We start from the raw sequence: 13,601 nt of genomic DNA on the forward strand, positions 1-13,601 counted from the left end.
GTTTCTATTCATTTTGCTGAATGAGTGTTTTCTGTGCCAGTCCATCTTACCTCTGTCTTAAGCTCACAGCGGCGTGGACAGTATGTCTGAATGCATCTGCACATGTGCCTCTTTGCCATGTCAGATATTTTCTCCGAGGAGGGGATGTGAATTATACATGGAGGCTGGCACAGTTTCACTGTGGCGCAGCAGCTTATGTAATATCTGCTGTGGAACTCATTTGCGTTAACAGCTCTTAATGTGTGTGTGTGTGTGTGTGTGTGTGTGTGTGTGTGTGTGTGTGTGTGTGTGTGTGTGTGTGTGTGTGTGTGTGTGTGTGTGTGTACACGTGTGCCATCTACTTCAGCTGCAATAAGGGATTTCATTTAAAAACTGACAACTTTAAATCTTGTGTTAGAAAGGCGGCCCACTCCAGATGTTTACAGTCAGTTTTTTCCTTACTTAAAACCACCAGGAACAAAAATGGCTCTTTTTGATTAAAAAACATCTCTATAAAATACCCACGTTGTCTTTATTCTGTCCCATAAAGGTGGTGCTTTCAGTGAAAAGAGAGGCTTTCTCTCTGCCCTCTGTTAATCTGAAACAATAGCCTTCCTCTAGTCACTCATCCTTAGTGTTGGGGGAAGGAAGGAAAGTTTTAGAGGGAAACCGTATTCTTTCCTCTGCTGTTGGGACAATGAGTGAGCAGAATGGCCCTGGCTTTTGGATTTACTCCAGCAAGCTGCATGTTGGAGGTGAAAGACATGCTCTAACTGATAAGATATCATAGCTTCTCCCACAAGTGCTGCACTAAATCAAAGCCATCCTAACAAACAGTAGTCCAGTGGACAAGCTAATCCCCGTTTTTTCTGTCGTTGGCATTCTTGGTATTTCCAGTGTCTGTTGGTTTTGACCACTGCTGAATGATTTGCCTGGAAAACCTCCTGTAAAATCCAGGAGCACAACAGGAATGTCAGCTTTATTCCACTTTTTTTTTTGCACAATTATAACGTCAGATTTCCCACCAGCTGATGGTTGTGCTATTAAAGCTGACAGAGTTCTTATGTAATGTTTAAATGTGTTTTATCTCATTTAGATGAACAGACTGATGCATGTGAGATCAAAATGTTTCAAAAATAACTAAAGATTTTATCAATTGTAGTTTATTTTATTTTTTTAATTGGAAAACAGGTTGTAAGCATCCAAAATTGGTAAAATGTCATGAGCATGTGGTTGTTGGCACAGATTTGTGCCACAAATGAGATGAAGTCATAAAGCTAGGTTTGATCCATCCATTTTCGGTCGCTAATCCGGGGTCATGTCGAAGGGGCAGTAGCCTAAGTAGGTTGGCCCAGACTTCCCTGTCCCCAGCCACTTGGGCCAGCTTCTCCGGGAAATCCCAAGGCATTCCCTGACACGACATAGTCAGACATAGTCCCTCCAGCGTGTCCTGATAAGACCATACCAGAACTTCCGCATAGACCATACCAGTCCTGGGTCTTTCTTTAGGTTTTCTCCCAGAAAACCTTACCAGGGAGGCATCCTAACTAGACGCCCAAGCCACCTCAACTGGCTCCTCTCAGTGTGGAGGAGCAGCGGGTCTACTCTGAGCCCCACCTGGATGACTGAGCTTCTCACCCTATCTCTAAGCGAGAGCCCAGACACCCTGCAGAGGAAACTCATCTCAGCCACTTGTATCCACAATCTCATTTGTTTTGGTCACTACCCAAAGCTTGTGACCACAGAGAGTTGGAACATAGATCAACCAGTAAATTGAGAGCTTTGCCTTCTGGCTCAGCTCTATCTTCACCATGACAGATCAGTACATGCGGAACGCCTGCATTACTGCAGACACAGCACGATGCGTAATGTCGATCTCACGTTCCACCTTTCCCTCACTCGTGAACAAGACCCCGAGATACTTGAACTCCTCCACTTGGGGCAGGACCTTTTCCTTGACCCGGAGAAGGCATTCTACTCTTTTCCGACTCAAGACCATGGTCCCGGATTTAGAAGAGCTGATTCTCATCCCAGCTGCTTCACACTCGGCTGCGAGCCACTCCAGTGGGAGCCAGAGGTCACGTTCTGATTAAGCCAACAGGCCTTTGGCCACCAAAACAGATCCCCTCAACACCTTGGCTGTGCCTAGAAATCTGTCGCAGATCAAATCAAACAAAATCGATCATTGAGTTGCGGCCTATGGTATACTGGTGCCAAGAGCACATATGGACACCTTTATTTCTGAACATAGTGTTCATTATGGACAATCCATGATGCGCACAGAAGTCCAATAACAAAACACTGCACTCTTTCATATCTGTGCATCCCTACATTTATTTGAACCAGGCATGTTGGAGCAGAGAAACATCCAAAACATGCAGAATATTGATTTGACACTACTGTTTAAGAGGATTTTGTGCATATCAAAAAGTCAAATACAAGATGAATTTTAAAGGAAGGGGGATTCTTGCAAAGTTGTATCATGTAAAACTGGTGATTCCCTCACAAGGTCTGAGAATAAACCTTTCATTACAACTCAGATGTATTTTCCTATTGAGAGAAAAACAGACAATTGACGAATCAGCTCATCCAGTTGTTCAGGAAGTCGGTATCGTTTTGAGTTGAGCTAACTGCATCCGTCCTTAAACTCCATACCTATTCGCCAACTCAGTTCTGTGACTTCCTCTGCTGTCATCTTAGAGGTGTGATAGGAGGAATGTCGCCCCCACCCCCACCCCCCACCCAATGGTGCCTTGGTTGTTTCACCAACACTTTTGCTGGGAGACAGCTTTTTAATCTCAGAAAGTGTTGCCTGAAAGGATCTAGAGCGATGAGGTTTGAATCTGCATGAGCCATGTGTGAATATCTCTTCTGTTAATGTGGCTGGGGCCTGAGTCCACTCTTATGTCCAGATTGAGGCCAGATGCTTTGAGATGTTAAGGAACCAACTTGTATGCTGTCAGACTGCAGATACACACACAAAACACACTCTCTCATTCACCTATTTACTCACTCACTCACTCCTTTCCTTCATTTCTTTTCCCCATTCTTCATGTCTTGCTATCTCATTTTGCCCTCTGCATAAAAACTGTGGGCCTCTGCTACCATGGTGACACTCCAAACAGAGGGTAAAGTCTGTAACAGTGTACGGGGGAAAAGGACAGAGACAGGATCTGTTGCTAGTTACCAACTTTTTAAAAGTTTCTTCACATTAAAAAAACTTTTTTTGAGCCCGGGTGCACGACCATTTTTGTTAAAAGTGCCAAACTTGTCAAAAAGCACCACATCTGTCACACACACACACACACATACACACACACACACACACACACACAGAGTGAAACGGTGAGAATGAGAAACCACTTTACCACACAGTCAATATAACCTCAGGTTTTTTGGCAGAAAATGAAAAGACCTCTCTTTATACACAAGAAGCTCACCGGCTTCATAAGAATTCCATTCTCTTGGCTTTTTGAGGTTTGATTGTTGAGATTCAGTAAGTGGATGTGTGTCAAATGAAGGCGAGAGTGGATTAGGTGGGAACTGCCTTTCTGAGCTGAAGTGTGTCAGTGTGTTGCTGCTTTGCCTGTACTTGAAGATCCTCCTTTGTTAGCAGATGGCAAGTGTTATTATGACTCAACTTGCCTGTTGAATATCTGCTGAGTCCCTTTTAATTAAGGATTCTGCTGATTTGTGCAAGCTCTGCTGTATTCTAGAAATTACCATTTTTGTGAAATTCTTTTGTTCAGTTACCACCCAGTAAAGCAGAGGAAACATGAAACTTGACACCATGGTGGTATAGCTTTTTTTTCTTTAAGACAACAGCAGAGCTGGAACTAGGGATGGGCAATGGGGCCTAAAATCATTATCACGATATATTGAGGATTTCACCTCGATAATGATAAATGGACATAACAACAGGTATGCACAGAAACAAAAGTTGTCCACTAGATGGGGCTGTCACATGTATTACGTTGCATCGTATTTTTACGTGACTCAATGTGGTACAGCTTCTTAAAGGAACAGGAATGTTGCCAACCTACACACATCTTTCCATTTTTTTATTATCAAATTTATTGACATGGGAAAAATTATCTTGATAAGAGACAGAAATTTCGATAATGATACATTTTCTATTTACTGCCCAGCCCTAGCTGGAACAGAGTAAAACAGCAAAAATGGCATCTCACCTCTCCAGGAATTGGCATCAACTTTGAACAATTTAGACTTGGATTTTCCTTTGAGACGTAAGCAGATAGAGATACCTATGTCCTCTATTTAAAATAAGAATGGTGTACTGAGGAGTGCCTCATTGACTGACTTCCGTAACGATCAATAAGTCCTTTTTTTTTTTTATTGGTTCTGCTGCTATCCAGTTGCATGCAGAGGCAGTTTGAAAGGACAACTGTAGATTCTGCCCCTACGACGGAGCTCTGACTGTGCGTCATGGCCAGATTTACATATATAGGATGGCTTGTGAGGCTAGTATTAAGTTTTTCTGCTTCTTCATTGGCCAGGCCATGATTGCACCAAGTGGCACCTATGGATGGGAGACATCTACACAACCCATAAATATTTATTTATTTATTTAGGACAGTGCATGTTAATGAACACACATTAAAAAAAGGTAACATGAATGTAAACATACCAGATTATAGCCTAAGGCTGGTTTCCATCTGTTGTCCTGAAGGATAGGTCACATGAGGGCCAATACACATTAAATAAAAACACATTACAATATACATCCATATCCCATTAAAATACTGAAGATGTGCAAGTTTGCTGTAACAAGCCTGCACTGAACCACATTAACAGTCTGTGGCATGCAAAGCACATTAGAGAAGTTGCTAACAATGTCATGGGCCATTCCCATCTGTACCGGGTCGGCCCGGGCCGGGTAGCCCAAGTCGGCCCCAGCCTGGCCCGGTTGATTCCACACATCCTTGCCTTAAGCCCATGTGGACTGATTCTACCCACCAATCAGAGGCTTGCTCTAATGGAAGGTGTGAATTTGCTGTCAGCAGTGGGTGTGCTGGCCCTGGTCGGCCTGAAGCAGACCCCCTCGAGAAGAGGGCTGAGAATGAGCCTTGGTTGGCCCGGAAAAATACCAGGCCACCCAGATATGTAAACAACCTACGCTACCCGGCCCGGGCCGACCCAGTACAGATGGGAATGGCCCATCAGTCACCATCCAAAGGATTATCCCGGACGAGCCCCCATATATGTTATGAACCGGCTTACAGGACTGCAAAACAAATTGTAGACCAAGCACAAATTTGGGAATTTGGGAGTGATTTTAATTTTAAAAGCTTTATAAAATCCTGAAATAACAACTAGGCTGAAGCTTCAGAGGCGATCAGCCTGAGGCTTCACCAAACAGTCTGTTTAGTAGTCTGCACCCACAGGTGCAGCCACTTGGTGCAATCAGGGCCTGCACAACAGTCTGGCGAATGAAGAGGCAGATGGGCTTAACATGTGGAAATTTTATTTTGTCCACCTGTTTCTCTCATCTTTACACTGGTTTTGTCTTTGCTAATTAATGCTGAAGTAAAAAAAATGGACATATGAAAACATAACTGCACTGATCAGAAGAGTGGGAAGTTGTATGAAACGGCAGGTGGAAGGAAGAAAAGTGACAGGAGAGGAGTGGAGCAATAATCCAAGACAAAAAAAACTGACTGAAGAGTGGAGAGAGCACACTCCTGAAACTGGTTGTTCTGTAGCTGTGTAGAAGTAGAATGTCCTCTACAGAGTTTCCCAACCCTCGTCGTCAGAGCACACTGACCTGCATGTTTTCTGTGTCTCTGTTTCAGCACACCTGATTTTCATTGCCTCCTCAGGAGGACATCAAGTGCTGCATGCAGATGCCTGCTAATCACTCATTCATTCAAGTCAGGTGCTTGGCAGCAGGGAAACACTGGCTTTTAAAAGGGCAACATGGCAAACATGCTGGACACTGTGCCTTGAGGACCAGGGTTGGGAAACACTGCTCTAAATGGAATGCAGTGACATTTCTACATTTGCATCTCAAAAATTTCTTGTTAAAGAAGGCTATTGTATTCATGTGTTTAGTTTATTTTTAGATAGCCAATGGTGCGTTAGGTTTCTCCTCGGAAATTCCTACTTCCAAGTAGGAAAAATAAACAGTTTAAAAATGAATGAAAAAAAGGAATGAAGATACACAGTAAATTTAGTTCACATCAAAGATGTTTTCTTCAGTTTAATTTGCAGTTCATAAAACTACAAGGACCCACCATCATACAGTTTGTCCAGAGGAGAAAGGAGAGGAAAAGGAGTACAAGGAGCTGGGTTTAGTTTGTGAAACACTACAACTGGGACTTGGACTCGGAATTGGCCTGTAGTGACATGACTTGGGACTCGACTTGGACTAAACTCACATGACTTGGATTTGCACTTGAACTGGAATTCTAAGGACACGAGCGTGACTTGGACTTGAGAGATGGTGACTTGCCTGAAACAGGGGAAGATATTGAGATTCTCAGTTCCACCCAGACATTAATCAAAGTGGATTACAGAGGCCTGGTTCTCCCAAGTCTCTTTTTACCTGTTATTAGAAAGTCCCCAACCACCCCATCCATCAGCCCTCATCAAGCCAGCTTTTGTGCCATTGCCTCTAAAAGCTCTCCCCCCCCCACCCCCCCCACCCCCTTCTCTCTCTGTATTCTCACCTTCCAGCTTCGTCCTAAGCCCAGCAGCGTCTCCGGAACAGCTCAAAGGTTGCGTGTGATTGTGAGGGGCCGATTTGCTGCTGTGGAAGAATAGGCTTCCTCTCCTGGCATTATTAACAGAATTATCATAACAGGATTACTCCCTCCCACTTCTGGATCTTGTTAGAAATCAACCTGGGAACCTTTTCCTTCTGTCAGTCCTGCTCTAAGTCACTTTGGACCAGTTGCTGCCATGTGAAGGGGAAACTCCCACAGCCACTCGGTGCATCAAGGCAGCCTTGAAGCTTCTCAGCATCGTTTGCTCGTTTTTGAGTTTGAGAGAGAAGTGCCCCTCGGTGGATCTCGTGCCAGCTGCCTGTAACACAATTCAAGTTTATTTTTGAATGCTTCGTTGTAAGAAAGGCGATCAGAGTGATTTTAAGGCACTAGAAACGTTTTCTATATTTAGTGGCGATTGCTGTTTTTTTCTCTGCCTGAGAGCAGACTGGGTGAGAGAAACAGCATTTTTTTTACTTTGTCAGAGGAATGTTTCAAGACGGGGAGAAAAGCTTCAATAACTCTGAGGAACATCAAGAGGGGGGTTGTTAGCCTTTGAGATTTGTTGCCGGAGCAGCAAGAACAAAACCCCGCCGGTGGAGGTCACAGGGGTGGAGGGTAGAATCAAACCAGCTCACTGCAACTCATCGGGAGGTCACAGGGTAACAGCTCAGGGGGTGTTATGGTTTATGGTTGCAGAGGGTTGTTAATTCTATTATCCTTGCCCAACTGCCCAAGAGGTCCTTGTCAGGGCTTGAAGTGAAGAGGAGGAGGACGAGGCTGCATAAAAGGTGAAAGGAGGTTGTGAGCCTGACTATTTTGGCATCGAAAGCGATCGCATACCACACATATCTTCATCTCCTTGACTCATGTGTACTCACAGTCAGTCTGCTTGTTTTACCTCCCCCACTCATAAGACTTCCTTGGAGTTTAATCAGCATGGTGTCAACTGGCAGGAACTGAACCAACTAAACTAACTGATTCATAACGATATTACTGTAATCACTAAGTTACTGGAAAGTTACGGGGGTCATTGGGATGCAGTCATTTGGAAAGTGTGGTGTACTTTGAACGTGTCAGAACCTTGTGAGATATAGATGTTTGCTCAAGGATAATCTACGTAGTTTAAAAAGTGTCAAAAGTGAAAATTTGGACTCTAGAATGAAAGTTGTGCAACTTTAGAGCTGCGTTCCGGCTACGCTACCACCCCTTAAACCTCTTGATATCAATTTGCCCCTGGAAAAGTTACAAGCATGTGCAGATCTTTTTTTTTTTTGAAGGATATTGATATTAAACTGTTCTAATTCCTTGTTTTCACAACTATAAAGCGGTATCTTAGGCTAGCATCTCACTGGGCTCCCTTTGCAAGCAACTGTTTGGATGGAGGTCCCAAAATGTCTCTGAACTTTCTCAAAGTACTCCAGGATCTTTTCTCTCAGTCTGAGTCATTGCCAGCACCTTGAACCCATCTTTAACTTGTCTTAAATTTAGTTTCTGTAAGTCGCCAAGAGAAAAATGAGAGACAGCTATGCGGTTGGCCGATATGTACCTTTTTAATTAAAATGTTTTTTATTTTAAATGTATCAGCATCAGCTGATATATCTCTTTAGTAGTCGATTTAAAGCTGGGCACATGTGCAGGGAGCCCAGTGCTGCCGCCAAATTTTATTTAAATACATATTTACGTTCGTTAAAAAAACATTTGCTTAATAAACCCCCAAAAACTTTTTGGTGAATCGACATTTCTTGTTATTATCCAGTGTCATATTTTATATTTAGTTAGTTGCTGGACTTATCCATCGAATTGTTGTTGAAAATGTGATAAATGATGCCCAGTTGTTAAAAAATATTGGCAGCTTCGTAACATATAGCCATAAAATTCAGGTCTAAAATACAAGGGGGCGGGTCTAAGTCTCTCGGCGACGCCTTATTAGATGCCATGTTTCCTTCTACGTGAGCCCATGAGGACAAAATGCATTTACTGATTTGTAACAAAGCTTTCACCAATCATAAATGTTGTTGTTTTACATGTATCTCTTCACTCATTGCCAGTGATGAAAGGGAGTCTGATGTGCTTATCATTTTGCTTGAGGTTGCGCTACCAGGGATTTTTGACCCTAATGGCCATCCGTTGGTAAGGTCTTACTCAAACAAAAAATTCCACTCGCTTGCAGTGATTTAGGTATGTACTGCCCCCTATCGCCAAGGAAAATACACATTGTCACTTTAAACTGGTTCTGGAATATTTTAGTCCTGATGGAGCGTGCACCAAACTTAACTAAAAGAAGAAAATAAAAATTAAATCAGACAAATTCTAAAAAAAAAGGAGTACGGTATATCTTGAAAACAAAAAAACTGTTGACCATTGGGAGCTTATAAATATTATTACCTTCATATTTTTTGCACTTTTATTATCTGATATCATAACAATGCTTTTTTTTCTTTTGTGTGGAAAATAATGGGACACAACTGTTATACTGTTCATTTTTGTGCACATATAATTTCTTATTTCACTTAAATAATAAATTTAAAAAATGACAGAAAACAACACAACTGAGATCTTTTAGGAGATGTGCTTGTTGATAAATCCTTTTTGTGTGAATGAACCTGTGCCCTGCGAGCCAGTGAGGATCAGTCTGTATGTCTGTGTTTGTCTTGGCAGCCGACATGCAGCCGCGGCTCTGTGGGGTTAATCCACTCGACTAGAAGGACCTGAGTTTTGGCACATTATCCTGGGGGGGGGATGTCTCCCCACCCCCCGTCCCTCATCCGTCCCTCATCTGTCCCCTCTGGGCAGCAAACACATAAAATCGTCTGCAAATGAAAGACATGATCCGCCGCCACTTACTCGGTTAATAATACTTCTGTATGCTTCTACGCCTAAAAATAGTGCAGTGTGCAGCAGAGGCTACTGCTTGTTTCTACAGTTCGACAGGTGTGAGTGTTGGTGAGAAAGTGAATTTCAAAGCTCTTAATAAACGTCTCGGCTTCAGATGAAGACTATGAAGGAAATTATAGAGCATCTGCAGATGACTTCAACTTTCTTTCCCTCTTTTTCCTGCCTGCTTTGGTAATAATATTGTTTTTGTTTTTAGAAACTGTTAGGAATGAGTAACATTAAATATTAAATATTTATTAATATGTTAAGAGGTCATTTTCAGGATTAAGATGAGATGAGCGTTATGCTCCTGGCCTCGTGCTCACATTAATGTTACCATTAGAAAAGCCCTCTTAGTAGATGGAGGGTGTTTAAAAACCAGGGGGTTTATGTCTCGTGTTATGTTGCAGATTATTGCAACTATAAGGAAAAATAAAGATTTCCTATTATTTAGTGAAATATTAGGTTTCCTGAAGCAGAAATCACTCTAAATTAGTTTTTTAATGTCATCAATCCCAATTAGACATTTATGTTCCACAATCTAACAACAATGCAAGGGTTGGGATTTTGAGGAATCCATAACATTTTCTTTTTCAATACCTGAAAAAACTCAACATGAATAAATATTTGAGGACTAAACTTTTTGAAAGAAAGAAGAAACTTTAGTTTACAAAAATCTAAATGATTTGTGTGATGTAATGGGTGAGTTCATTCTTGCTACTTATAATTGTGTCTTTCCTATTTCATTAGAGTGTGTGGCTTGTCCGATGCAGTCAGGCTGCCATGGCTCTGGTTCAGGCACTACCTGTGAGTGACCATCCCAATCCAGGTCTCGACCTTCATCAGTGCCGACCGCTGTCCCCCCACTCTCCGCCACATTCCTGCTCCGGCCCCTGTGGACCCTGCAGCTCTGAGACAGCCATGGGTTCGGTCAGCAGTCTTATATCAGGACGGACGTACCAGGAGAGGCACTGTAGGGCTGCCAGCGAATTCTCCACCAAAGTACGTCGCTCCACACCAGCCACCAGCTGCTTTCGGCTGCAGGACAACACCCTCCGCAGTGGGAGCTCCTTAGAGCAGCTGCTTGTTATCAGCAACCAGACGCAGCCTCAGGCTCAGGTTCTGCCTCCACCCCTACCCACCAAGAAGCAGCCACGTCCTGGAAACTCTGCTGGGGCAGGTGGAGGTGGAGCGGCTGCTGGAGCAGTAAGCGGTGGTGCTAATGAGAACTTTAATGGGTGTGTAAATGAGAAGGTGGTGGTTGGAGACTGGAATGACAACCTGGTGCCTACCGCTGCTAGTCCCTGCAGTGACTCAGAGGACCAAAAGGACAACAGGACTGTAAATGGAAACATCGGAGGACCTCCTCCAAAACTTGTCCCCGTGTCTGGACAGTTAGAGAAGGTGAGGAGGAGGTGGAACAAGAACAAAGTACCTGGCTGCACGCAATTATTCGTAATAATTGCATGCAGCCAGGTACGGATACTTTAAAAGTCTATTTAAAAAACAGATTTGCATGATTGTCTGAGCATTAAAGTTAAAGGGGGACATATTATGCCAAACTCACTTTTTGCATCCGATTGTGCTACCATGTGGGTCTCTACTGCCTCTATAAGCACTCCAAACGTGAATCCGTTTTGTGTTTGTGTTTGGTTTCAGGAATTTAGTCCCTAAAATTAGCCCTTTAAAAAAAACTGTTTGTGATGTCACAAATGGGGAAATTAGAACATAACCACCTCTCACATGCAACAGAGAGCTGCTGCTGCATGACCGTGGCTTTAGTTTGAGCCCTTCCCAGATATCAGAGCTCCTTAGCTTATAGCAGCCTGAGCGGAGATGGGTGGGCATGGTGCGCGGAAAGTTTAGATTCCGTGCCCCTCCCTGCAACATTAACAACTATAATGACCGAGTCTTCACTAGTACCATGCAGACGCACACCTATCTGGAATAATTCTGACATTTTGCAAAAACACAAAATGATGAACCTTCCAGACTGGAAAAATAAAGGAATCCTATACCTGGAACACATATATGAAGGATTGGACTTCATCCCATTTAATCAAATAGTCTCCCAATTTGGAATGGATAAGAACAGCTTTTTAGAATATCACCAACGGGGTTGTGTGCATGGAACATACAGATCCCATGCCTCTCCAGTTGGGGGGGGGGGGGGGGGGGGGGGGGGGTCTTAGAGCTATCATAAAAAGTCACAATATGTAATTTTAAAAACAAAAGTTTTCAGAATGGTGAGGGAAATCGAAGAGAGCGGCAGATTACAGCCAAACATGAATTCAGCCAATATTAGTCTCTTGTTAAAACCAGGCAAAGACCCAGCATTTCCAACCAGCTATCGCCCAATTTCTCTTATTAATGTTGATCTCAAAATAATTTGTAAAGCCCTGGCCAAAAGATTAGAGAAGGTAACCCCCTCCATAATACACCCTGACCAAACTGGTTTCATTAAAGGTAGACAGTCATCTACAAACTCACGTAGATTACTTAATTTGATAGATTTCTCTTACAGTAGAAACATAGAAACTAGTATATTATCTCTAGATGCAGAAAAAGCTTTTGATAGAGTTAACTGGAAGTTCTTATTTGCAACTTTACATAAATTTGGTTTTGGGAACTTCTTCATAAACTGGCTACAAACATTATACAGTTCACCAACAGCACGTGTCAGGACGAACGACCAAATGTCAGCTAGCTTCTATCTTCAGAGGGGGACCAGGCAGGGATGCCCACTCTCCCCCTCACTTTTTGCTATCTTTATCGAACCACTAGCAGCAGCATTTAGGCAAACAACAGATATTAAAGGGATAAAGTGTAAGAAAATAGAACATAAGATCAGTCTTTATGCAGATGATGTTTTACTCTTTCTCCAGAATTCTCAATCCTCTCTCTCCCAAGCAATAGAACTGATAAACTCTTTTTCAAGAGTTTCAGATTACTCTATAAACTGTTTAAAATCCACAGTTCTACCAATTAATTTCTCATTTGTCAATTTGCTTAATACACAATTGGAGTCGGGGAATATCACATACCTGGGAATTAATATCTCTCCCAAGTTAGCAGATCTAACCAAACTAAACTACATTCCACTTTTAAGGAAAGTGGAAGATGATCTTGCAAGATGGAAATCCTTACCAATATCACTCATGGGGAGAGTGGCTACAATTAAAATGATGGTCTTACCCAGAATAAATTACTTATTCTCTATGATCCCAAACAAACCACCAGCTGACTGGTTTAAATCTCTGGACTCCTCAATTACTAAATTCCTTTGGCAGGATAAACCTCCACGAATTAGCTTAAAAACGCTTCAGAAGACCAAAGACAGAGGAGGACTGGATTTACCCAACTTTTATTATTATTTCTTAGTTGCAAGATAACCCACTAGATGAGTCCTGGTTAGATATAGAACAGACACTTTGCAATACGATAGAGCTTTCTGACTTACCATTTATTAGCTCAAGCATAAGAAAACATGAAAGCTTCAAAAGTATTAGTATCAGCACCTCTCTGACAGCATGGTGGGAGTATCTTAAAATGACCGAGTCTTCACTAGTACCATGCAGACGCACACCTATCTGGAATAATTCTGACATTTTGCAAAAACACAAAATGATGAACCTTCCAGACTGGAAAAATAAAGGAATCCTATACCTGGAACACATATATGAAGGATTGGACTTCATCCCATTTAATCAAATAGTCTCCCAATTTGGAATGGATAAGAACAGCTTTTTAGAATATCACCAAATTAAATCTGTAGTCAAACAAAAATTTAAGCTCAATAAAATAGAATTACAAACACCACCAAGGGTATTAGACTTCTATAATCTCAAACCCCCCAAACTACTGTCTAAAGTATAAAAGACACTGTCCAAAATAGACGATAAAATTGCAATCCCTATTGAAAAATGGGAGGTGGATCTATCAGTTAGCTTTGACCAGGACTTCTGGTCCCAAACTTGTTTAAAAACTTTTAAAATGATCAGACACCCCAATTTACAATTA

General features: G+C 42.3%; 1 protein-coding gene across 5 annotated transcripts in view; it reads left to right on the forward strand.

The window, feature by feature from the left end:
- Nucleotides 1-13,601, forward strand: part of lzts2a (leucine zipper, putative tumor suppressor 2a) — an 80,469-nt gene that overhangs the window by 47,493 nt on the left and 19,375 nt on the right. For all 5 annotated transcript variants that reach the window (XM_054750122.2, XM_054750121.2, XM_015944401.3 and 2 more), the window contains one exon: nt 10,332-10,985. In XM_054750122.2, coding sequence (XP_054606097.2) covers nt 10,365-10,985 — 621 coding nt within the window. In that variant the 5' untranslated portion in view covers nt 10,332-10,364. The remainder of the gene's footprint in view (nt 1-10,331; nt 10,986-13,601) is intronic.

Source organism: Nothobranchius furzeri, chromosome 12, assembly GCF_043380555.1.
Source record: "Nothobranchius furzeri strain GRZ-AD chromosome 12, NfurGRZ-RIMD1, whole genome shotgun sequence".
NCBI lineage: Eukaryota > Metazoa > Chordata > Actinopteri > Cyprinodontiformes > Nothobranchiidae > Nothobranchius > Nothobranchius furzeri.